Source organism: Molossus molossus, unplaced genomic scaffold, assembly GCF_014108415.1.
Source record: "Molossus molossus isolate mMolMol1 unplaced genomic scaffold, mMolMol1.p scaffold_m16_p_4, whole genome shotgun sequence".
Taxonomy (NCBI): domain Eukaryota; kingdom Metazoa; phylum Chordata; class Mammalia; order Chiroptera; family Molossidae; genus Molossus; species Molossus molossus.
The window spans coordinates 60,327,905-60,354,134 of NW_023425377.1; the positions used below are offsets into that span (position 1 = coordinate 60,327,905).

Here is a 26,230-nt window from a genome sequence, read left to right on the forward strand (position 1 = left end):
TCTCAATGCAAGGACTGTATCATGTTCAATTTTTTTTTTAAAAAGCACGAATTAGCACAATGACTGGAACAGAGCAGTCCTCTATAAACATTTGTCAAAACAAACTATTTAATAATATCTTACACATTCTAGGAATGCGATACAGTTTTTTAAATCCTAAAATTCACCTCCTTTCCATCTTCTTTTTGTTATGACTCCCGTTATTATTGACATGATAATTAAATATAGATGGACTTTTAGAACCCTGAATACATTAGATTATTAGATTGGGATAGTGGGGCCCTGAAAATAAATTAATAATTATATGGATAATAATATAAAATTAGATATTAGTGATTAAATCTTCCTCTATGCCAGTCACTATGCTTGGGTGCTTTACTTCATTTAATCAATATATAGAAAAGCCTTGACCACAATTAAGAATCATTTTCCTTACTACATACAAGGTGGTATGTGTGCCCACTATGAAAGAGTTCAAAGATGTGCAAGGCTTAGGACTTGACTGGAGGTAATTCAATGCCGGAAGGAAGCTGGGCATTCTCTCATTCTGTATCTGTGGAGTACCTAGCATGTGTCCGGGACTTTTCTAGACAGTGGTTCTACAACAATAAACAAAACAAAACAGAACAACCTTTGACCTTATGTATTCTAATGAAGGAATAAAATAATAAATATAAATAAATATGCAAAACATAGTCTATATTAGATTATTACATAGTGGTTAGTACTAAAGGGGGATTAAAGCAAAGGCAGAGGGTGTGGAGTAGATAATGTTAGGGTTGATGTGTGAGGGGGCAGGATTGAAAAATTGGAGCAGGTGGCTGGAAAGGCTGTGCTGAGAATGATGTTTAAGTAAAGATTTGAAGGCTTGAAGTAAATATGATAAATCAAGTCATGTGGAGTGTGTTCCTCTCCTAAGCACCGTGGTTTAATTACTAGCTGTCACATACTTTTGCAATGTGCTCAGATGGAGTTTTAGAATGTCTCTCATTATATCCCTAGGAGAGATACACTACCAGGGGTAAGATTTAGCTTCCCAAGGAAAACACCTTACCATGTCTGCTTCTGTAATAGACCTTCTGGAGTATATTAGAAAAAATTCCATAGAATCACAATATATCCCTACAATAGGGAGTTGGAATCAAGAGCCACTCCTCAAATTGTTTGAGCCTTACCTTCCACCACTATTCATCACACATCTTTCCAACGTACAGGTACATGGGTAGTTGTCATGCAGCATCCCCAGGCTATGCCCCAGCTGATGTGCCATTCTGCTTGCAACTACATTAAGGTCAGGTAAAAGATCCTGATGCCAAAAAAGATGTGCATTAGAAATGTCTACAAGATAGCACACTGCACTATGTAGTGCTTTGAACTAATAATTGAAACCTGTTTTCTACCTTCTGGTTAACTAATACTTATTTGATAGACTTAGATATCCCCCTCTTCTGCCCGTCAGTTTCTTTAATTATATAATGAAGTTGGAGAAATGATGGTTTGAGTCTCTCTAGCTCCATCATTTTGAAATTCTTTTTTGTGGTATAATATTGGTTATTGTTACAGTTACGTAGACACATTCTTACAAAGAGTTAAAAATTATTAATTAATACTTTACCCAATAAAATAAACATCATTAGTTGTCTTCCATATACCAGATATTCAAAGGAGGCAAAAATAAAAATATGCACTGTTCATATTTTCAATGTATGGTCTCACATTGCACAAAATTGTTATGCAATCATAAGAATTAAGAAAACCAGAAGGTCCGTGCTGCAAAATCCCAGGCAAAGTTGATTGTTACATGTTTTTAGTTCTATTTAACAATTTAATTTTTATAGTAATAAAAAATATTAATTTACAAAGTGGAAGGAATATCAGGTTACTGTAAAAGTAAAATACCCCTAATATGGTAATTTATCTTACTCATTTGAAGTTTAAAATGTGTCCTAGGTGGGTTATAATATCATAATTTGAGTGGTGGACATCTATATTAGGTTAGATTGATTCTTTATGCAAAATGTATGTTACTAAAATTCCACAGGCAAAGGAATAATCATACAAAGAATCATAAAATGACTAGTTCATAAAGTCATTTTAATAAGTACTAGATTTTAATTTCATCATCTTAACCAGACTGGGCTGAACACACCAATAACTAGGCAGAGACACTACAAAAAAAAAAAAAAAATCCAAGTCTGATGTTTTCAAGAATTTCTTAGATACTGTTACTTGGACAGTATTAACTAGAAGCTTAGTGATTTAGGAAAAAATCAGATAAACAAGGGGATTTAGCCGTTTGAGGGTCTTACGCTTTTGAAAAATAAATTGCAAGTCTGCATTGATATGATATTTTAAATGATCCATCCAATTTCTTTTTAGCACAAGAGCAATTACTCTCACTTATTAAATCTGCCAAGTTTAATGGATTTTACACGTCCTGTACATAACTATATTTACTATGCAAAAGAGCTTTTCTATCTTTGCATGATAAACTGTATATGATGTTCTGTTAAACTCTGACCACTGGTTTGCCTGTATTATTCACTTATAGTTTTTTTATCAAACATTTCTTTTATCATTTAATTAAAAAAACATGACAGTTTGATGATGACATATTTTTTGTGGAAATATATGAAAGAATGCATACATGGTCCCTTTTACTAGGACACAGAAAATTACAGAAATTTAACTCAAACTTTTTATTAAGTAATATAACATAAATAAAATACAGCCCACCTTAATGACACTGGAGGAATAAAAGGGCAGGCACATACCCTCTGGATAAGAAGTTCCTTGTGCATGGGTATAGAGCCATTTCCCACTATAAACAAGATGAGAATACACTCTTCAGTGCTAGGTAGCAGTTTAACACATAGATTGAATTGAGTGAACTCCCACAATGCTAGGGTCTTTGCACATGAAAGTGCCTTTTCTTTCTCCTAGAATTAAGGATGACCTCAGTTGACACTAAGCTCATTTTAAAACTGTGGCATATTAGAGGCATTGAAAAAGTCAATGCAATATTAAGTTGAAATAATAAAAAAATACTTTCTAAAAAAAATAAAGGTAGAGTCTCATTTTAATTGACTTTAGTTTATCCTACATTCAACTTTTGATACAATCACTTAAAAGAACAACAAGAAATTTTAACTAAAAATGTTTAGAGATGAAAATGCAATATAATGAATGGAATCAACACCATAATTAATGAGCTGTGGTTGAAAAAATTCTAAAATGTTTAATCAACCATATAAAATCAAAGAGAATTTGATAGCTATGGCCAAGTGTTTAAAAGAGTTGTCATGTGAAAACAGGATTATCTCTAGATTACCTAAAAAAAACAGATGTGTATATTAACAAAATCCAAATTTGGTATGCTTTCAAGAAGAACATTTAGAGTTGGAACACTTTAAAGAGAGCTATCCTCTGCTGGAAGGCCACGCTTGGAGTGTAGTAGAAAGGATTTACATACAAAAAAAGGTGGGCAGACTAGGTGACCCATTTCAATCTTTAACTTTTTTGATCAAGAAGATGTGCTCTATTTTTTTATGATTAAAATGTCCCTGTGCCTACATTTTAAAGTCTCAATATGTGACTATACATCTTTGAGGAACTTGGAATTCTGGTCTTCCCAGACTCTGAAGATTTTAGGGGAACACCACCTGTGGAGATGAAGCCCCTGAGAAAGCACAGTCCAGATTCTGACTTTGCTCATAAACACTTAAAACCAAAGTCACACCATGACAATGCCCTCTATAGTGCCTCCTGACTTCTAGATCTATGTGAAGATAGAAAGGAAGACATCTAAGGAACTCAACACCTAAGAAATCTCAAACATAATCCCCACTTAGACATATAGTAGCCTACCCCAGCATTTCTCTATTTGTAGACATACTATTGGTGAGGGAAGTTACTTCTCAGAGTAAGATACATTCATAGAAGTAAAAGGTTTTCCACTTGTACCCATTTAAATATTTTTAGATAAATTATTAAGTATTTTTAAACCCATGTCCAAGGAATAGGCAAAGGGGCTAAACTTTCCCATTATGGAGGTGATAGTGATAATTTACCCCTCATAATTTTTGGTTGCACTAGTTCACGAATATTCAAGCCCAAGCCAGATACATGTTTCTCCTGGAAATATGGGGCCATCCCGGATATGAACATCAGAAATGATATTACTTTGCAGGTCTGGCTCACTCTCATTATTCTGGCAAAGGCCTGGAGCTGACCTCTGACTAGAGGCTTTGGAAGCTTCACAGTTCTGAGGTCATACTGAAAGTTAACATTCAGATAATGGTAAAAAACACATATGCAGGTTGTGTTTGCAGACCTTAGGACAAACACTGGTATTATAGGTAGATGAAGTAGGTAAATTGGGTATGCATTTTTTGTAGCAGCATTAAGGGCATGGGGAGAGATGCTAAAAGACTCCATTGCTCCAAAGTTGTTCTTCCATAATTTAACATTCCTTACAATAACAGGACTACCTAAAACACAAGGTTAAAGTCAGTTCAACTCCACAATTACGTATCATTTCCCTACAGGCTGAGTAATGAATGCATTTAGTTATTTTGACTAACAAAAATGATTTAAAAATGGCTCCTATTTTTAAGAATGAATGATCTAAGTATTCCAGAAAAATTCAGACTTTTTCTTAGGAATATTAGAGCTGTGGGAGTTTTAATTTATCACATTAGTTTTCTGTCATTCTGAATAGTAGAGAAGATGCCCTTGAACCACTTAGTCACTAGATGGGCACACATTGCTGAGGGTAATTGTTCAGAGAATAAGGTGTTTTCCCAGAAAAGTTGATTTTAGGGGAGTATTAGAATAGTATGGTGTGGAAGGCTGAAGGGAGTTAGTGTTAAAAGTGGATAGGTAAATGGATTCTCAAAGTGCTGTATGTACATAACCACATTTTCAACCCTGCCCAGGAAAATGAATGTACTAGGTTTTTCCTTTCTAGTGTTCATCACTATAAGAAAGAAAGTTTATGAAAAAGTTTATATGGAAATCTTCTATATAGCTAGACATAACATTTTGTCCCTGTGCACTATCCAAAAATGTCAATTGCCTTAAAAAATATTTTGGTTGAGAACTCTTCTGTTCAAGATGGTGGCACAGGTAAATGCGGTATTGCCTTTTCCCACAACCACATCAAATTACATCTAAACTACAGAACAACCATCATTCAAAACAACCTGACATAGAGCTGAATGGAAGTCCTACAACTATGAAATTAAAGAAGCAGCCACATTGGAACTGGTAGGAGGGATGGAGGCGCAGACGGGCTGGTCCCACACCCACATGTGGCGGATAAAAATCAGGAGGAACACCTCGGCTGGGAAGGTCCTCCCTGAGGAATGAGGGGTACCCGACCCACACCAGGCACCCAGCTCAGGGTTCCAGTGTCAGGAAGAGAAATCCCCATCACTTTGGGCTGTAAAAATCAGTGGTAACTGAGGCTGAGGGAGGTTGAGGCTTCTAGAGCCCCAGGCAGCACCTCTTAAAGGGCCCGTGCACAGACTTACTTGGACTTACTCTGTCTGAGCTCCAAAGCGGGGGAGGAAGCTTGAAAAGCACCAAAGACATACAGGGAAGAACTGAATTGTTTGGCATTGGAGCGAGGGCTGGAGAGGCAGCTTTCTCCTGGAAAGATGTGCTGTCGGATGCCTTTGTTTCTGTGGTGAGCCCTTCCCCCACAAGGCTAGCAGACAGCAGCCATATCTGGGACTCCAGCAACCTGGCTCACACTTTTTGCTGCCCCCTGGTGATTCCCTGAGGCCCCGCCCCACCCAACTTTCAGGTCCACCCAAGCTGTTCCTAGTTGCTTTACTATAGGAATGGCCTGTCTTGGATCCTGCTTTATATTTTCCTAAATTCTCTCAAACAAGCAGCATCTGGTCTCATTGAGCCCCATACCTCTTGTTAAGTGTTCCCAGGCCTGGTACTAGAAGCAGCCAGCCTTGGTTCACAACTTGGCTTTGCCTGAGCACCTCCAAGCCCAGCACAAGAAGCAAGTCATATGCAGATCACTTTGTAGCTTATGCTTTGTGGCTCCGGGTAGAACACAAGCAGTGGCTGACCTTGCCCCAGAGCCAGCACACCCAGTGGACAACTTCAGAACACTGTTAAACACCACCACCCAACCACCTCCACAAGTGACACACTCAAAGAATGAACTCAGTGGGCACTAGAGCCTCGCTGAAGTAAGTTTTGCCCCTGCACAGGTGATCATCCAAGGTAGTCAGAGGTCAGTGGATAGTGAGCACAGCCAGTTCTTGCAATGGATAAGCCTGAGCAAATGTGCCAACAGCAATCTAGACTCAATTATAACAGAAGGGTGTAAAGTCCACACAAGGGGTGCATCTCGAGGACCCAGGTAGGAGACCTAGTGGACCCTACAGGACACCTGCATAGGCCACCCTAGGAAGCCCAGGAGACATAGCAACTCTACCTAATACATAGAAACAAACACAGGGAGGCAGCCAAAATGAGGAGACAAAGAAACATGTCCCAAAAGAAAGAACAGAACAAACCTTCAGGAAAACAACTAAACGAAATGGAGATAAGCAATCTAACAGAAGCAGAGTTTAAAACACTGCTTATAAGGATGCTCAGTGAATTTAGTTAGAACTGCAATTAACTTAGTGAGGGCCTCAAGAGCATAAAAAATACCAGTCAGAAATGAAAAAGGCACTAACTGAAATAAAGAATAATTTACAGAGATTCAGTAGTAAAGTAGGTAAAGACAAGGAGTAAACCATAGATTTAGAATATAAAAAAGCAAAAAACACCCAATCAGAACAGCAAAAAGAAAAAACAATAAAAAAAAATGAGGATAATGAAAGGAGCTTTTGGGACAACTTCAAGTATACCAACATTCACATCATGGGGATGCCAAAAGGAGAAGAGAGAGAACAAGAAATTGAAAACTGATTTGAAACAATGACAGCAAACTTCTCTAACTTGGTGAAGGAAACAGACGTACAAGTCCAGGAAGCACAGAGAGTTCCAAATAAGATGAACCCCAAGAGACCCACACCAAGACACATCATATTCAAAATGCAAAAGGTTCAAGACAAAAAAAAAAAATCTTAAAAGCAGGAAGAGAAAAGCAGTTAGTTACCTATAAGGAGCTCCCATAAGAATGTCAACTGATTTCTCAAAAGAAACTTTGCAGGCCAGAAGGGAGTGGCAAGAAATATTCAGATTGATGAAAAGCAAGAACCTATAACCAAGATTACTCTATCCTGCAAAGCTGTCATTTAGAATCGATGGCCATATAAAGAGTTTCCCAGACAAGGAAAAGCTAAAGGAGTTCATCACCACCAAACCATTATTATATGAAATTTTGAAGGGTCTTCTTGAAGAAAAAGATGGCCATGAATACATAGCTATCAACAATTGAATCTACAAACAAAATGAACAAACAGAACAGAAACGTTCTCATAGATACAGAGAACATTTTGTTGGTTGCCAGATGGGAGGGGGGTTGGGGGAATGGGTGAAAAAGGTGAAGGGATTAAGAAGTACAAATGGGTTGCTAGACTGACAAACCTCAGAGGGAAGGGGTTTGGGGGGTGGGAAGAGATAAACCAAGGAACTTGTATGCATGTATGCATAACCGATGGACACAGACAACAGTGTGGGGAAAGGCAGGAGGGGGGCGGGAGAGGGGAGGAGGGGGTCAATGGGGGAAAAAATGAGGAACATCTGTAATACATTCAACAATAAAGATAAGTTTAAAAAAAAAAAAAAAAGAGCATGAAAGGGAGCCTGGTGGCAAACAGGTGAGGATGCTTGGGCTTCAACTGACAGAGAACCAAGCTCAGACTGAACTGCACCAAAGAAACTGTGTGAGCTCAGGTAACTAGAAGCCCAGAAACAGGACTCCAGGAGCAGTAGGACTCAGGTTCGGCTTCTCTACAGTTTCTCTTGGCTCTGCCCATCTCTGTGTAGACTTTGTTCTCAGGCTGGTTTCCCAGCCAGTGCCAGGATGGCTGCCAGCAGCTGTTCACATTCAACAAGACGAAGGAGAAACCTTCTCTCCTGATCCCCTGGAATGGAAGCCCGTTTCTCTACTCTGATTGGGAAAATGAGAGTCACATGATTACTCCTGGACCAATGGCAACCTGGCCTTCCGAACCAGTCTAGCAAGCCCAATCAGGGGCATTACTGCAACTAGCTTAGGCTAACAGTGACACCCCAGGGCCCAGCTCTCCCCAGGCACAGAGGCTGCGTGGAGAGGGGTGGACACCTGGATAAAACGAGTGTTGTGAGAAAGGAGGAAAGAGGACTGAACGCTGAGAAAGTAACCAGCACTGCCCTCCACAGAGGGTAAATCTCAAGGAAGCAGGGTGGAGCCATGCTGCAGCTGACAGTCGAGACCAAGCTCAGAACTCCTGCCGGTGTCTTACAGACCAAAGGGCGTCGGGGCCATTGCTCTCTGAAACCAGCTCCCGATGGGTTTCTAACAGCCTGAACAAACCTGGAAAAGGCTGAGGCAAAACATTTTAAACAGGAGGAGACAGAGTAAGTTGTAACCGAGATTTCACTTGGACTTTCTGTGCAGCACAGACAGACATCATGTCTGCGGGGCTTCACTCAGCAAGCTCATCCCTGGCCCAAGAGATAGCGCCAGACTTGACTTACTGCTGCCCAGGAAAACGACTCTCTTTGGCTTCCTCTTTCCTGGGGTTTACCGAGAACAGCACACTCTCTCTATATATATTTTTAGAAATGACAGAAATATTCCTGGTGCTTGGGTTACGTAATTAAGATTTGCTCTGGGAACACCGAGGAATCACATAAAATGGCTGCATGGCTTCCTAAATGAATTACTTAGTGTATAATTACTCAAAATTACTATCAATTACTGCTACTGCAAATTACTTGCAGAATAGACACATTTGTTTGTGGCTATTAATGATTCCAATTACTCCTCACAGGTAATTGGTTTCTGCACGCAGACGGGCACCAACTGTTGAAGAGGAGCTGAGCAGTACAAGCGCTGCTCTCTCCCAGCCTGTTTTAGCTTTACCTGAAATCCTAAAATAAGCACTGCAGCCACCCTTGCTCTAGGCCCCTCTGCTTCGTGCCCAGCTTCCCGTGGGACCCCTAGGGCTCTGAAGACCTCGGAGATCTCTTGCAACGTGCGGAGCAGGAAGCAGGAACTGCGAGTTAGAGGTTACTCAAACCCATACAATTAATACCAGAACGTAGATCAACACCAAACATCCTGCTAAGTGAAAAAAGCCAGTCACAGAAGACCACAGATTGCATGGTCCCATTTATATGAAATGTCCGTAATAGGCAAATCTATAAAAAATAGAAAGTAGATTAGTGGTTGCCTGAGGCTGGCAGAGAGGTAAGCATGCAGAATGGGGAAGGTGGTGAGGAATAACCGCTAATGGGTACAAAGCTTATTTGGAATTTGACAAAAATGTTCTAAAATTAGATTTTCATTATATATATAATATTATATATATATTCTTTAGAGAGAGGAAGGGAGAGGGGGAGAAAGAGAAACATCAATGCAAGATGGAAACATCGATTGGCTGCCTCCTGCACAAACCCCTACTGGGGATGGAGCCTGCAACCCGAGCGCGTGCCCTGACCAAGAATCAAACCAGCAACCTTTCAGTGCGAGGGACAAGGCCCAACCCACTGAGTCACCCTGGCCAGGGCTCCAAAATTAGATTTTGATGACGGTTGTACAATGCTATCAATATACATAAAAGGGGAAAACGGATGAACATCTGTAATACATTCAACAATAAAGATAAGTTTTAAAAAAATTTGGGTGGTTGTTCACTTATTTTGTTTTCTTTTAAAATAATCCTAAAGTATGCAGGAAAATAGAGCAGTTACATACCTGAGTAACAAAACATGATCGAAATTCTTCTTTTTTTTAAGGATTGTTTGTTGCCAAGCTGCAAAATGCGATAAAGTAGTTTCTATATTGGAATCTACTTTTATTTTATCTCCATCTGTCCACATTTCAAGGCCAACCAATGTAACATGAATGTCCAAGGTTTTATAAATCTGTTCAAAACAGAAATAATTTTTCACAAAGTCAAATTGCAGAAGGATCCTCGCCATTAGTATATCATTTTACATTAAAAGAAAAAGTAATTTTAATGCATGAGGTACATAAGCAAAAAATGCAGGCTTCAACCAAAACAGTTACTAGAATCTAATGTGGGTGAATCGCTCAGAATACTAGATAAATTGCCATGGCCAACAAAGAAACTAAGCTAAAGTCATTGATTCTTCGTGACCTATCATAAATCTTATAGGCAGTGGGCTCATAATATTTTAGAATGAGTAATTTAGTAAAGTTCTGAGATTACAGCTGACCTGAAATGGGAATTTACTAATAGCAGCACACAATGGAATGCATGTGTTTTCATCATGTCTCTACTTTCAGAGAGTTGGTTCTATGGAAGATTAGAAAGTTGGCATTGGTTTTCAAATACCAATAGTTAGCTGCCCTGTTTGTTCCCTATGTTTGATTTTTGGAACTACTTTGTTGTCTAAGAGATCTTACTGTGGATTGCTCAAAACAGGAAGAAACTACTGCAGCTCATAAGCCTCCTCACCTCTATTCCCATCTACTTTTGTAACTACCTACTTGGTAAATAGTTGATGCCAGGACAAAAGAAGACAGAGTTTAAGCAGATACTGGGGTGAACAAAAGTAGGTTTACAGTGGTTTGTATGGAAAATAATATAATAATTAATAAATAATAATACAAGAAAAAACTGTGTTCCACATACTTACAAGTATAAACCTGCCTTTGCCAACCCCTGTATTATGAGAATTTTGAGAAAAGTCACTATGTGTTATATGAATTTTATATTCCATAACAGCCAGTTTGAAAGAAAGAATAAATGATAAACTAGGAGCGCTGAGTTAACAATAATGGGGAGGTTACTCACATAATATTAATAGAAAATGTAACTGTTTATTTAAAAGTTTAATATAATACGTGTAAATTACTGAACAAACTGAACTACCAAGTAAAATAGAGACAAACTCATGGGTAGAGAGCAGGCGGACAGCTCTGTTGGGGAGGAGTGTTGTGGGTGGGGGAGGGATTCAGCAATAAAGGGAAAAAAAAAGAGAGAACTCATGGACATGGACAATACTGTAGTGACTGAGTGGGGGGAGGAGATGGAGAAAGTGAAAGAAGGCATAGAGGTGATAAACGGTGATAAAAAAATAAATAAAAAGATACAAAAATAAAAACAAAGATAGTTTAATACATCATTGTTATAACAATAACCCTTTGTTAATTTTCCACTTTTCTTAACCAACATAATATGAATATATTGAATTCCATGTGTCAACATGATAACCCAACAAGGTCATTTCATAACCATGAGAACTGGATTTTTTTCCAACTTTAATGAAGTTAAGTTAGACTGTTAGTTAAATCATTATTTCAAATCTGTACTGGAACTTGTGATGCCCATTCACTTTGGTCTCAATTTTATCATAGAATAAATCTTATGAATCAGGTTCCACATAGCAAAAATTTTTTTAAACCTGGGCTCTTTGGCTTCTCTACATTTATGGGTAGGCTTTAGATTTATGAAATGTTTGCAAGTGCAAATGGAAACAGTATTTGCCATTATATGAATATGTTCTGTTCTAGTGAGAAAATATCCTATAAAATAAAGGTGTGTTTATTGGAATACAGACTGTTCAATGAGGTGACCTTTGCCAGGCCCTCTAGTTGGATCCATTCAGCTAGATCTGCACCAGAACAGAGTTTGCTTTCTGTGAGTCCTTGCAGACTGTCTGACCTTTCCCCTATGGGTAATATGAGGTATAAAAGGCCAACGAAAGTGATATGATGGAAAGGGTCAAGGACTTGTAGACCATGCTACTTTAAATGTTTGTGGTCTGACCTCCCAATCTAAACTGAAAAATCTTTAATAAAAAGTTCAGCACTGTGCAACAATTTTGTACTTATGTTTACTTTGGAGATGAAAAACCAAGGAAAGAGATTGAGTCTTTCATTTGGAACAATGTTAGGTATAATGATAAAGACAATTACAGGATATAAAAAAAATAGAAGAAAACAGAAATGACCATGAGATATACTCATTCCATTCTTCATTGCTCCTATATTTTAGCAAAAGTCATAGGGAGAATTTTTAATTGCCATAGACATGAATTTAAATTTAGGAGGAATTTTGCTTCTGGCTAAGATGTACACAGTTGGAAAGAAGATTACTTCTACCCTGACCAAAATAAAAAACTTGTGAATCTAGAAAATTTTATTTTTTTATTGAAACCATAAGAGCTGAGATAACCAGGCAAACATCTAGCCTGAAATCTAAGGACATATAGACTCCTTCTAAGAGAAATGGTAGTAGAGCATCTCTCATTGGCAGAAAATGAGAAAAAGAGATGCTTTGTTACAAACAGACAGACAAGGAGAATCCACCAAAAATTTTTAAGGAATTGCTGAAAGGCAAGTGTGGGATAGAATGAGAGTATAGGACACTCTGGGAGACACAGACACAAGAAATTATGCCCATCCACAGATTCTTCTCCATAAACACAATGGAGCAGAGTGGAGACTCACGATATCCTCCCTTGCAGGTATAGGCCCAAAGGATGGGAGCAACTGCTGCCTTGGGAACATCTCCTCTACTGAAGAACAAAAGCCTTAAGTCATTGTGTAAAAGTCAGCAACCTTTTTCTTTCACACCCTCTGAATTCAAGTGAAACCTACTGTGGCTAAAAGAAGGGAAAATAATAACACCTAACCCTAGAGAGAGGGAGAAAACTATCTTGAGGCTAGACCATTCAAAGTCTCCCATCAAAGGAGGAAGGACATAAACATTGAGAAAAATCTACCCAACGACCAATGGGCAGGATTTTCCTAAGATCAAGGATAGATCAGGATAGAACACATTGGGTCTCACAACTAGGCCAGTGATTACTAAGTAAAAAACAAGAACAAATTACTACTTAAGAAGAGATAAGTATGTGAAAGAAAACCTTCTTTGATCACTGGCCCTTGCTAAAGGGCTGAGGTTGAGGTTGAGGCTGAAGCAGGAATTACCTCTTCAACAATCCAGGACCCACTCTAAGCACAAGATAACAGTACAGGAATCCCAAGCATGTGGTACACTACAGGTAACCTAGCAATAGCAAAATCCAGTGTAATTGCTACAAGATTGACTCAGTCCCACTTGTTAGTGGCCTGGCAAAAGGAGTGTACATTTCCAGGCAGAAGTACTAGTTCCTTTGTCCCTACTGTCCTATACATAATGCCTAGTGTCCAATAAAATATTAAAGAAAACACCCCCCCACACACACACACACCAAGGAAAAACAACCATTTGAGAGATGAGTCAACAAAACTTGATTTAGAGATAATCCAAATGTTGAAATAATTTAACAGGAAATGTAAAATAATAATTATTAATATGTAAAAACTCTACTAGAAAATATGAATGTAGTAGACAGAATTCTAATATAAAGATTTAAAAAATTTTTCCAAGTATTTGGAAATTAAGTGACACATATATAACCACTGAATCAAAGAGATCCTAAAGGATATTAGAGTTATTTTGAATTAAATAAAAATTAAAAATAAAACATCAAAACTTGTGAGAACTGGCTCAAGAGCCTATACTGGCTAAAAAGCCTATACTTACTGTTTGGCCTTGCATTCTTACTTCTTAGTCATTTACAAAAAGGAAGTAAAATTTATGTTTGTACATACATCTATATAAAATGTTTTAAGAAATCTTAATTATTATTGCAAAATCTAGAAACTGATCAAATGTTCTTCAACTGGTGAATGAACCACCACTGACCTAGATGGGGTTATTTATTATAGCATCTTCCTTTGGGCCCTCTTTATCTTAGGAATGGAGCTCAATGACTTAAAAGAAGTTAGCATTGCCCTGGCTGGTTTGGCTCAGCGGTTAGAGCGTCGGCCTGCGGTCCTGAGAAGAAGTTAGCATTAGAAAAATATGTACAACTCACAGTATTGCTTTTTGAAAAATATTATAGTTAATTCTGCATTTTATTAAAATATTTTCCCTAATTTTTGTGTCAAAACATGGAAAATAAATTATAATTTGAAAACTTTTTTACTGTGCAAGGTTGTGGAGCAACCTTGATTTATGAAGTTGATTTAGCATGATGGGTATTGAAATCTTTGTACATTGCTTTATAAATTTTTGTGATAAGTGACCAATATTTGAAACTTATTTAAATGTTTAATTATTAAATGCCATTTGTTTAGAAAACCTGTGGTCCATTTGTTGCTGTGAGTTTTTCAATGAATTTTTGCTAATTAGTCTACTGGGTTAATTTTTGTCTTTTGGGTTGTCTCAGAACCACAAAAAAGTTCAGAACTATGTTTCCTAAAAGTTTCTTTCCATTTATATTTTTAGCTTGATTTAAACTGTATAAAATCTTACCATGTTGACAAAGTTGACCATTCCCCAAATTCGGTTCCTCATTTTATTGCGAGGATAATTATTCCTGTGATACTGCAAACACAAACATCAAATCAACATCTGTTAATAATAGGAGTTGAATACAAACTCAATGAAATACTTTACTCATTATCAGATATCTCAAAGAAAAAATATCATTGACATTCCTTCCAGTCAGTTAAAAATCTGGGCAACTTATGCAAAAAATATATATTATATATAAAATAGAGCCCTGACCGGTTTGGCTCAGCGGTTGGAGCGTTGGACTGTGGACCAGAGTCACAGGTTTGGTTCCCTCTAGGGGCACATACCAAAAAAAAAAAAAAAAAAAAAAGGGAGAAAAAATAAAATAAAATAAAATAGATACAGCACTTTCAAAAGACATACTTCAACTTAGCAATAGCTTTAAGTGTTTTTTACAACTTTGTTGCTTTCACATTTTATTATATTACATGATTTATAAAATCAACTAATAAGTGTTTTTTAGAGTTTATACTTATCAGGCTGATGAAACAAAACATTCAAGCTCCACAGCAAGCATTATGTCGCAAGAAAAGAGTAACTTTATCAGCCCTTCTCTGTCCATAGTGGTCACAAACTAAGTAACATAATCAAGGGTCACCCTGGAGCCAGAGATGTGAGTAAAGGGGCGCAGAATTGTTGCTTGCCCTTCTTTCCAGGAAAAGACTAGGAAGGAAACGCCAACCTTCCTGCTCTGGCCTGTTCTCCCCCACCCTACCTTTAAAGCAATTTACTTCATTTTTTCCTTTGCATTGAATTTATCAGGGTGACACTGGTTAACAAAATTATACACGTTTCAGGTGTACAATTCTACATCACATCATCCGTACACTGTATTGTGTGTTCACCACCCCAAGTCAAGTATGTCTCCATCACTGGCCTATTCTGAATTTTGTTCTCTTCCTACAGATGGATTCTCTATTTGTGCCATCAGGACCTTGTTCTCAGCATTATCAATTTAGACCTGATAAAATATATTTAATAACATAAGATACCCTGTAAGGAAAAATGCAAATGGTTAACTTCTTACCTAATAAAAATAAAAAGAAATATGCCTTTTCTTAATCCTGCAAGTATCCTCTAGTTACCATGTTATTGCTGTCCTGTTATCTTAAGTATCTACATATGTCAAAGATATGACATTAGAATCTCTTCAGTTATCATCTCCTACCCACACTCCTCAACTCACTCCTCATTGGCTTGACTGTCAGTATTTCATTGAAACTATTCTTGCTAAATGTCCTCTCAATTATCAATTCCACTGAACACCTTTTCCTCATCTTCCTGGTCATCTTGTTCACATTTAATATTGACAATTTTCTCTTTCAAGAGATTTCTTATTATCTTGGGTTTCATTATTCTATACACTCCTAGTGTTTTACTGCGCACAGGTTTCTCTTTTCCAGCATCCCCTTTAATTCTAGATAACAAATATATTTTAATTAATTAATTAATTAATTAATTTATTTATTTATTTTTTGGTGTGTGCCCCTAGCGGGAACTGAACCCAGGACTCCCTGGTCTGCAGGCCAATGCTCCAACCACTGAGCCAAACAGGCCAGGGCTAACAAATATATTTTAACTCTAAGGTTCCCAGTGATGAATGGGTAGGGCTGGCCTAAAACAAACAGTTGAGAGAGACTCTGAGGCTATCTTAGGGACTACAGAAATAGGATACTTTATCAGTCATTGATTTCTGCTCATGGGAGTAAGGAAGAGGGATGAGTATGGAGTCTTTGAACCTTTATTTCCAAACCTTTATGAAATGTTTAGTGTTCTCCAGGATCAGACATTCGTGCTCTGCTTTCTCTTTCAATTTGCTAACTCTGGGTGTACACACTCATATCTTCAGTTTACTTAACTGCTTGAAACTCATCACATTGCTTTCAAGATGGGTAAAACCCTCAACCTGCTTTCCAAAGCTGCCTTTGTTTTCCTATTCTGTTTTATCAAAATACTCTAACTCTTTGTCTTTATTAATAAATTATTATTAGGAACAAAGCTTGTCTTAGCATGCTTATAAACAGTTAGTTAACTTGTTCTTTTCAACATGCTAATAAACCTATATATTGATTAGTAACTAGAACTTACTATTTCATTTTTTAAAGTCATAGGATAATTTTAATTTCTTCTATTTTTTTAATATGCAGCAATACTGTAACTTTCTCTTTAACTAATATAGATCTTATTAATTTTCTCTTTTAACATTGGCTGGGAATTTCAATAGATATGTTGGGAAAAAATCTATTGACAGTGAACAGAAGTATTTTATTGCCGATTTTGTAGGAAAATCTCCAACATTTCATTATTAAGTTTAATCCTATTAAGGATAAGATCTGGTTAAAGATTCTTTATTTTCTTCCATTTCTTGTTTGCTAAGAATTTTATTATGAATTTTGAAAGAAATATGATATTTGAGATGATTACATGGATTTAAAAAATTGCATTACTACTAACATTCATTGTCATGCAGACTTTTTATTTTATTTTATTTATTTAAATAAATTTTAATTCATTAATTTATTTTTGTTTCAGATGTTCTCTTTTTTCCTCATTGACCCACTCCTCCATTCTCCCTCCCCCCACGGACTTTTTAATATGTGCTGGATTGGGTTCACAAATATTTTCTGGATTGTGTTCACAAATAAAATATCTGGAGTTGTGTTTGTAAGTGAAATTGGCTTATAATTTTACTTAATTGTCTGGATTTGTTATCAATGTCATCCTAGAGTGTTACAATCATGACCCTCTAGGCAATCACTCTTCTAGATATCCACATCCTTGGGTAGTTTCCTCTAACTGCATTGATCCTAGGCTTGGCCATGTGACTTTGGTGAATGAGACATTAGTAAATGTAATACAAGCAGAAGCTTGAAAAGGTCTTGCACATTGAAGCCTGGTCTCTCTCTTGATGTTTTGATGCACATCTACGATGTGAGAAGCACAGGCAAGCTGACTGGAGACACATGGACAAATGAAACCCAACACTGCACAACAAACAGTGACTGAGGCCATTTTCCTCAGCCAGCCAGGCCAGTGAATTCAACATATTACTGCAGCTGCAAAAATGAGCCACGCTAAGTTTGAAGTAACTAATGTGAAGGTTATATAACATTATAAAATGTGTGAAAAATTTGTCCTCTTTCCCTATTCTTCAAAAAAGTTTGTAAAGGATATGATTATCTGTTATAACACACTTTGGCAAAATTTGTGTTTAAACCCATTTGAGCTGTGTCTTTATTAGTTGGTAGATTGTGGATTGCTTATTTAATTTTTTAAATTTGTTATAATCTTTGTGGGGTTTCCTATTTCTTCTCAAGTCAGTTAGGTAACATTATACTACATGCTTCTGCTCATAACTTTATTGGCTAAAAGTTTTATATTTTTTCAAATGATGTGTGTAATCTCTCCTATGTTCATAGTTATGTTTTCTTTTTATTTCTAATTTTACTTGTCTTTTTATTTTTTCTTAATAAATATTGTCAGAAGTTTCTCTATTTCATTCATCTTTTGAAGGAATTATTATTTGGTTTTGTTGACCTATCAATGGTTTCTTTATGTCTGTCTTGGATTAATTTTACTTATTGTCAAAATTATTTTCTTCCTATTTTTTAAATTTATTCTGTGTTTTATTTTCTAACTTTTCCAGTTAGGCTTATAGTTCATTAAATATCTTTATTTTTGTTTTAAATAGAAATGCGTTTCCCAAATACTGCTATACCGCTGGCATCTAATACATTTTATCTATAATAATCTTTTCCTGTGGTTGTTATAAATGTCATAATTTCAGATGTAATTTTTTTAGTTAACTAATATTTGAAAATATATTTTGCTTTTAGTTTTCAAACCAATGATCTTTTATTACATTTATTTAATTATTTTTGTTATAGCCTCCATTTTGGTTCTGATTAAATATAAGGTAATCTTTATAATCTTTCTTATTTTTTACTTTCTTTAATACTTGAAAATGATTTATTTGCATTTAGAAAGAATATATGTTATATATGTTGTCTATTTTGGAGGCACAAAATATTTTATAAAATGATTAAATTAAATCTATACTTATGTGCTTCAAATATTTTCTACTTTTTGTTGAATTTTTTCCTGCCAACCTAAAATTTTCTGTTTCTAGCAGATGTGGCTCTGTGGTTAAAGAATCAACTCTCGTAAGGAAGGGTCTTGGGTTTGATTCTTGGTCAAGGGCACACACCTGTAGGTGTAGGATTGATCCCTGGCCCCAGTTAGGGCACATGTGGGAAGCAACCAATTGATGTGTCTCTCTCACATTGATGTTTCTCTCTCTCACCCTCCTCCCTTCCTTCCACTCTCTCTAAAAATTAATGGAAAAAATATCTTCACATGAGGATTAAAAAAAATGAATAAATAAATAAAAATTTTTGCTAGATAGGAGACAAAATCCCTTACTTTTCCTGTAATTCTGTTATTTTATATGTCTTTTTAGACTAAGATGTTAAGTGTATAATCTGAAATATCATCAGATGATTTACAGTTCTTAGCTTATTTTTCTTTTTATTATATTAGTTGATTCTTCCTCATGTGGTTAATCTAAAATTATAAAAATGTCTTTAAAAGCATGTCTAATTTGGGCTCTAGCAGTTGAACAAGTTTCTAATCAGTTTTTATGTTGTGACCTTTGTGTGTCATTATTGCATTTGAAGAAAAATATAATATCATGCCCCACACCATGCATGACACAGGCTTAGGACTTTTGCTTTTCTCATGCATCATATTTTCCCTGCCCTTTGCTGAAGGCAGGCAAAATACTTTCTTTCTCTTTGCATTTTTAGTGCACAGAACTTTTTTAGTTCCCTTTTTAGGGATGGATCAGCCCTTTATGGCTCTGCACATCATGCACTATATTCTATATACTGTAGGTCACAGAGCCTTTGGATCTTATTTACTACACTAATAGTGATTTTCTTCCTCATTTTTAGCACTTGGGTATTCCCTGGGCTTTTTTTGTTGTTGGTTTTTGAGCTCAACTACAGAGTATAAATATAATTTTAATTTTTTATGTGCTGTTCAGCATTTTCATGCTTATAATGGCAAGGTAGTTCCATTTTGGCTCAGTTTGCAGTATTGCCAAAGTACCCAATCATCTCTTATATAAATCTGTTTTAGAAAGCTAAAAACTGGTTGAGTCCAAAATAAAAATATGATTAAAATTTTGTTTGTTTGTTAGAATCACAAACATAGTTTTATAAGGATAAATGAAGAGCAGATGTTCATCTGAAAACTTACCACACTATTATCAGCAACAACAAATAGTTCAACATACTTTTCAGTAGTGGTGATCTGGAAATTTATACAAAATTTAATGAGGTATATTTTTTATTTTAAAATTTTAAGCTAACATTTCTAATGTAACAAATATTAATTTGTATTGCTACAAGAAGGTGAGGTATAGAAGTATCTTCAATAATTCTAGAAAGTTATCGAAATAAAACTCATTATATTATTAAAACATGTGACTCTATACATCAGATTGTAATAAACTTGAAACAGCACTCTATATTTGATTATCCTTTCTTTCTTTGTTTAGTCTTTCAAATAAAATTAGTTATAAATAAAAATGATAAACCTAGTTTTTAACATTTAGGTTTTTTTTTTAATTTACAAAGTAAATGCTTACTAAGTAAGCTCTCATATAAAAAAGCACCTATCTGTAAAGCTCAGAACTAATACAGAGCTATCAGCCTGTAGTCAGGCTAATAGAAATAACTTTTTCATTTACTCCCACTCCTCTCTCCAAATCTCCTGTGTTGCAGTATTTAATTCCAAGCAAACATGTACAAAATTTGCCAATTATAGATCTTTTATAAAACACTAATTTAAGAAATTCTAAGTTTTCAGCTTTTGGGGGCATGCATTGAGGTACATGCATATTCTCTGAGTATAAATTAGGGACATATTGTTCAAAAATTGGCTAAGTCATTCTTTTATGGACTAAGTTTATTGATTGACTGATTCAACTGGACCATGAATATATAAAGAAAATGAACATTCTTGGAGCTGAAAGGCCAACATCCAGTGGGGATTTAAGGAAATATGAATTGGTTATAGAGAAAAGCCCAAAATGCAGAGCACTCTCTTTGTACAATCATCCCACCAGAAATTAAGCTTATTATTACTCTTAATTCTCCTTAACAGATAGAACATTTGACCTGATGAAAGGGAGAGAATCTGGCTTATTATACCCCCAAAATGGCAGAGAAGACAGGGGCAGACAATATCTAGGACAGGTTTCAAGACCATGTAAATTTTATTCTTTCCAGCCACTTGTAACTCTAAAGCTGTAAACCCATACATACATTGTAGATATCCCCCTTCCTTGAAATCAGTTGGCCAAACTGAGGTTTACTGTATAAAATGATCTCTTTGTACATAGATAAAAAATACAAATGTTTGACATTTCAGATTTCAAACAATGAAAAGTTAGATTTAGGTAGTATGTATACTTCATTCATTGAGCTTATACTTTCTCTCTTGAAATCATAAAAAAATAGAGGAAAAGGCACTTTGAAAATAAAGCACTCACTTCCTTTTTGGAGTCTTTTATGGACTGTGTATTATTGTTTGGAACAGTTGTCCTGGTAAAATTGAGCTCCATACAAGAATAATTGGCAGCATAATGCATTTTTGGATTATATTTGAATACCAAATGTTCTCCCTCATCTGAGTATTTCACTGGTTCAATGAGGTACCTTTCATTATATACCCTGAAGAATCCCCTGTGGAAATTAAGAAAACAATGTATAGTTAAGACTTTTTACTATTGCATTACAATACAAAACTACTCTATTTTATTTTCATTGATGTTGTTTTTCATTTTTTATTATATATTTTATAATTCCTTCCTAATTTGGCTTTATTTTCCATTTTAACATATATACTTTCACCCCTTTATTGTATTTTATTATTATTTTATTTCAATTACCATTTATCCCCCATATACTCTATTCCACCTTCACTCACTCTATCCCTGCCATAGTCACCACACTGTTACCAGTGTCCATGAGTTCTTTCTCTTTATTTTTATTTTTTGCTCAATCTTTTCACCTCCCCCCACATGCCCTCCTCACCAGAGCTGTCTACCTGCTCTCTATCTTTGAGTCTGTTTCTATTTTGCTAATTAACTCAGTTTGTTCATTAGATTCCACATATAAGTGAAATTATATTGTACTTGTCTTTCTCCGACTGGCTTATTTCACTTAGCATAATGTTCTCCAGATCGATCCGTGCTATTGCAAAGGGTGAAATTTTCTTCCTTTCTATGGCTGAGTAATATTCAATTGTGTAAATGTACCACAGCTGTTTTATCCACTCATCTACTGATGGACATTTGGGCTGTTTCTAAATCTTGGCTTTTGTAAATAATGTTTCACTGAACATAGGGATGCATTTATTCTTTCAAATTAGTGTTTCCGGTTTCTTCAGATCAATTCTGAGAAGTGGAATTGCTGGGTCATAAATCAGTTCCATTTTTACCTTTTTGAGGTAACTCCATACTGCTTTCCCTAGTGGCTGCACCAATCTGCATTCCCACCAACAGTGCACAGGATTTCCTTTTCTCCACATCCTCGCCAGCCCTGTTATGTGTTCATTAATTGATGATAGCTATTCTGACAGATGTAAGGTGATACCTCATTGTGGTTTTAATTTGCATTTCTCTGATGATTAGTGACATTGAATTGTTTCATATGTTTATTGGCCATCTGTGTGTCCTCTTTGGAGAAGTGTCCATTCAGGTCTTTTGCCAATTTTTTAATTGGATTGTTTGGGGGTTTTTTTAGTGTTGAGTTTTATAAGTTCTTTATACATTTTGGGTATTCACCTCTTATCAGATGTATTGGCAAATATGCTCTCCCATTCAGTAGGTTGTATCTTTATTTTATTGATGGTTTCCTTTGCTGTGCAAGAACTTTTTAGTTTGATGTAGTCCTATTTATTTATTTCTTATGATGTTGCCTTTTAAGAAAGGGTACTATAAGGGCAAAGCCTCATGAGCATGCAGCCAGGTGCTTTAAGTGATAAAGATATGAGATAGCATGTAGTCTTTGATTGAATTAATAACTTTTGTAAGAGTTAGCTCATCTGGATTTTTCAGAAGTTTGACAGCCTAATCTCTGCTTTGAAGTATTAAGGTAGAGTAGCTATTCCCACCCAGGACTGTAGATCCCTGGCAAATCTTAGATTTCTTACAGAAATGCTGTGAATTTTTATGTTTATCATGTATTAATTGTGGGGTATATATTAAAGTACAAATACTATTATGTGATAATTTTGTTATTAAAGGGGTTCTCATACTTGATACTGGTAGCTAGTCAAGTCAAGTCCTCACCAAGGGAGACAGAAGTTTCTTGTTCTTCTACCCTTTGCCTCTCCACATCTTTCTCCTTTGTAATTGAGCTAAAGATCTATAGAGAACTTCTTTAGGTTTTATTTCTAACATTTTACTTTCTATGGACTTAAAACACTGTGAAGTGTTGTAATGTGGTGGAAATTCATAGAACTAGAAGTCAGGAGATCTGGTTTAGATTTAATTCTACCACCAGCAAATAGAATGTTCAGGAGCAAGTCTCTGATTTCAGTATCATGATCTATAACATGAGGTCTCCAGTAGTCTTCAAAGACTGAACCCCTTTATTAGATACTGAAAATTTTTACTTGCTTAGGGCTCACATTAAACATCTTTTTACCAAAAGTGAACATAAACAATGGGCTGAGGTGGATACTCATGCTGAAAATATACAGTAGTTTTTTTCATTAGTTTTTCTATTTACCAGGGTTGTTTAAAGAAAGATGTGAAGTCAGTTTCTTTAAAAATCCATAGAAAAACTAATAAACAAAAATAGAAAGATACTTTGCATTACCTGAGACCATTACAAGTGCTGATACTGGCAGAGGAATCATATTCATGTATAATGGATCCTTGGTAAAAACAGTGATCCTAAAACAGATGAAGAGGCTATTGATACAAGTCCACATATTGATATATAAAACATCTATGTTACATGTTCACAATATATCAGTATTTCATTCTCACAAGTTACATTTCTATCCATTCATTTGGAAAATTTGGAACTACTTTAGAATCTTTTTATTTTAAATACATGATTACTTTCTGTAATATTGCTACTTTATTCCATCTTAAAATTTCTACCAAACTATCCCTCCTATGTTATTATCATTTTTCCCCAGTTGAGCTTTCTATGCTATCAAGCCAAAGTTTTTGATGATCATTGAAATTAGGTCTGATTCTCCAGCCAGGTTCCTTATATCTTCCTCTCCTACCTCTCTACTTTAGCCAAGTTGGTATCTTCCTCACTCCTTACTTGGTGTTCTGCCTGTGGTGATTCCATCAGGTAATAACCCTATCATTTCCATCTGGGCAACTCCAACCTACATGTGACACTTTCCATGGTCCTCCAGGGACCTCAGATATACATGGCCAATAACAACCCCCTGCATGAAAGAATGTTCCCCAGTTTTTTTCCCATTCTATTTTACAAAGATCAAATAATGACTTAGATTTTATAGATGACAGCTGTTTTAAATAGAGAAAATCGGTTTTAAAAGTATACTTTTGGTAAGATAGAATAATGTTCTCCTCGGTTAGAAGGGGTAGAGGGCATATTCTGGAATGATGAATGAAGTTGGAAAAATAGAACCTGTATCCATTGAAATAATACTAATGATAAATAAACAAAGCTTTATTTGGAGAATGAAGGTGAACCCTCAGGGTTGGTGCATCAGAAGGATGGGGCCAGGGGATGTGACTCAGTTAACGGTCAATTAGATGGGGGGGGGTGGGTCTAATAATTTTATTTATTTAGATTTCATCCATTTAGCTTGATTACAGTCTCATTAGGGTGCCTTATATTCCTTTGGTGTCCTGCTTTATCCTTTATCTTTTCTCCAGAATATTCGGGTTCATAGATGTCAGTTTGGAAAATAAAAATACATTAGTAGTCATTAATTTGCTTGTTAGGCATGATCAGTCCCTTTTAGAGTTCAAAGTGTTAGGTTTTCTATTCTAGGATCATTCAGTGACAATGGTCAGTGCAGGATTCATTTCAAACGTAATACTTTTTATTTATTTATTTATGTATGTATTTATTTATTTGTTTGTTTGTTTGTTTATTTATTTATTTTGGTATGTGCCCCTAGTGGGTGCTGAACCCAGGACTCTCTGGTCTGCAGGCCGACACTCCAACCGCTGAGCCAAACCTGCCAGAGCTCTGATGTAATACTTTCTGAAGCTGCTTGTAAAGCTAGAATTGGATTGTAAAATCACCCAAGGAAATAAGAGTTTCAGAAAAGAGACATGAAGGTACTATAAGATACCGTTATCTGAGGATGCCTGGTGATTTCCTCTCCTCTCGTGGAATAGTACGTTTCACTGTAATTTGAGGCTAGGAATTCCCTGGAAAAGAGGACAGAGAGGCATTAAGATTTATTCATCTTTAACACTTAATATAAAACCAATTATGTGAGTGAAAAGCCTCTAGGTTTCTTTCAAATCTCAGGAGTCCTCTTATGTTAAAAAAAAAAAAATAAGCAAAATCAATCCCATTCGCCCACTTGCATGAAAAACTTTTCTACCTAGATTTCATGGTTTGGTAAAGACTGTAGAAGAGACAGAAAAGGATTCTAGCAGGTTTAGCAAGGCAGCACCTTGAAGGGAACCTAGAAAAAATATTAAAAATAAGAATCTCTTGCCTTAGGAGTCAAAATTAATGCAAAAATATCTCATTAAAGACTATAGATGTCATAGGAAAGGAGACAATGTCAGCATTTTTTGCTAAATGAAATAAAAATCCTGTCAACCCATAATTTCATATCTACAAAAAATGGTCTTCAAGAATGAAGAAAAATAAAGATCATTTCAAATTAAAGAAAATTTTATAGTTCATTTTTATAGGAGTTTAGGTAACACAGGTATGTGCATATGTCAAAATTGAATGAATGTATATTTCAGCTTTGTGCATTTCATTATAAAAATTTTTCCATCAAAAGAAAAACCTGTAAACAAATACTAAACCTTAATGATATGTTTTTTTGTTTTTTTTTATAATTTATTTTTGTTACAGATGTTTCTGCTTTTTCCCCAACTGATTCACCCCTCCTCCTTCCTCCCCACTCTGTCCCCAGCTTGGCTGTTCATGACCTTTCTTCAAATATACATGCATATAAGTTCTGTGGTTTATCTCTCCCCCACCACCCCCTCTTCTGGAGATTGTCAGTCTGTACCCCACTTCCACGTCTCTGGGACTACTCCATTCCTCAGACTGTTACGTTCATTATATTCCACAAATAAGTGAGATCATATGATTCTTGTCTTTCTCTGTTTGGCTTGTTTTGCTTAGGATAATACTCTCCAGGTCCCTCTATGTCTTCTCAAAGAATAAGAAATCTTTCTTTCTTATAGCTACATAGTACTCCATTGTGTATATGTACCACAGCTTTTTTATCCATTTGTCAACTGATGGACATTTGGGCTGTTTCCAGATCTTAGCTATTGTAAATAGTGCTGCTATGAACATGAGGGTACAGATGTTCTTTCTGACTGGTGTTTCAGTCTTCTTAGGATATATTCCTAGAAGTGGGATAACTGGGTCAAATGAAAGTTTAATTTTTAATTTTTTGAGGTAACACCATCCTGTTTTCCATAGTGGCTGCACCAGTCTGCATTCCCACCAACAGTGTAC

General features: G+C 35.9%; 1 protein-coding gene across 1 annotated transcript in view; it reads right to left on the bottom strand.

Annotated features, from left to right (window-relative positions):
- The window catches only part of ADAM7 (ADAM metallopeptidase domain 7), a 61,305-nt gene that overhangs the window by 22,455 nt on the left and 12,620 nt on the right, over positions 1 to 26,230 (bottom strand). Inside the window, exons 4-11 of the mRNA XM_036282178.1 lie at positions 24,867 to 24,945; positions 23,393 to 23,469; positions 21,058 to 21,250; positions 19,761 to 19,814; positions 14,460 to 14,531; positions 9,881 to 10,050; positions 2,737 to 2,821; positions 1,176 to 1,306 (exon numbers count right to left, since the gene is read on the bottom strand). Coding sequence (XP_036138071.1) covers positions 1,176 to 1,306; positions 2,737 to 2,821; positions 9,881 to 10,050; positions 14,460 to 14,531; positions 19,761 to 19,814; positions 21,058 to 21,250; positions 23,393 to 23,469; positions 24,867 to 24,945 — 861 coding nt within the window. The remainder of the gene's footprint in view (positions 1 to 1,175; positions 1,307 to 2,736; positions 2,822 to 9,880; positions 10,051 to 14,459; positions 14,532 to 19,760; positions 19,815 to 21,057; positions 21,251 to 23,392; positions 23,470 to 24,866; positions 24,946 to 26,230) is intronic.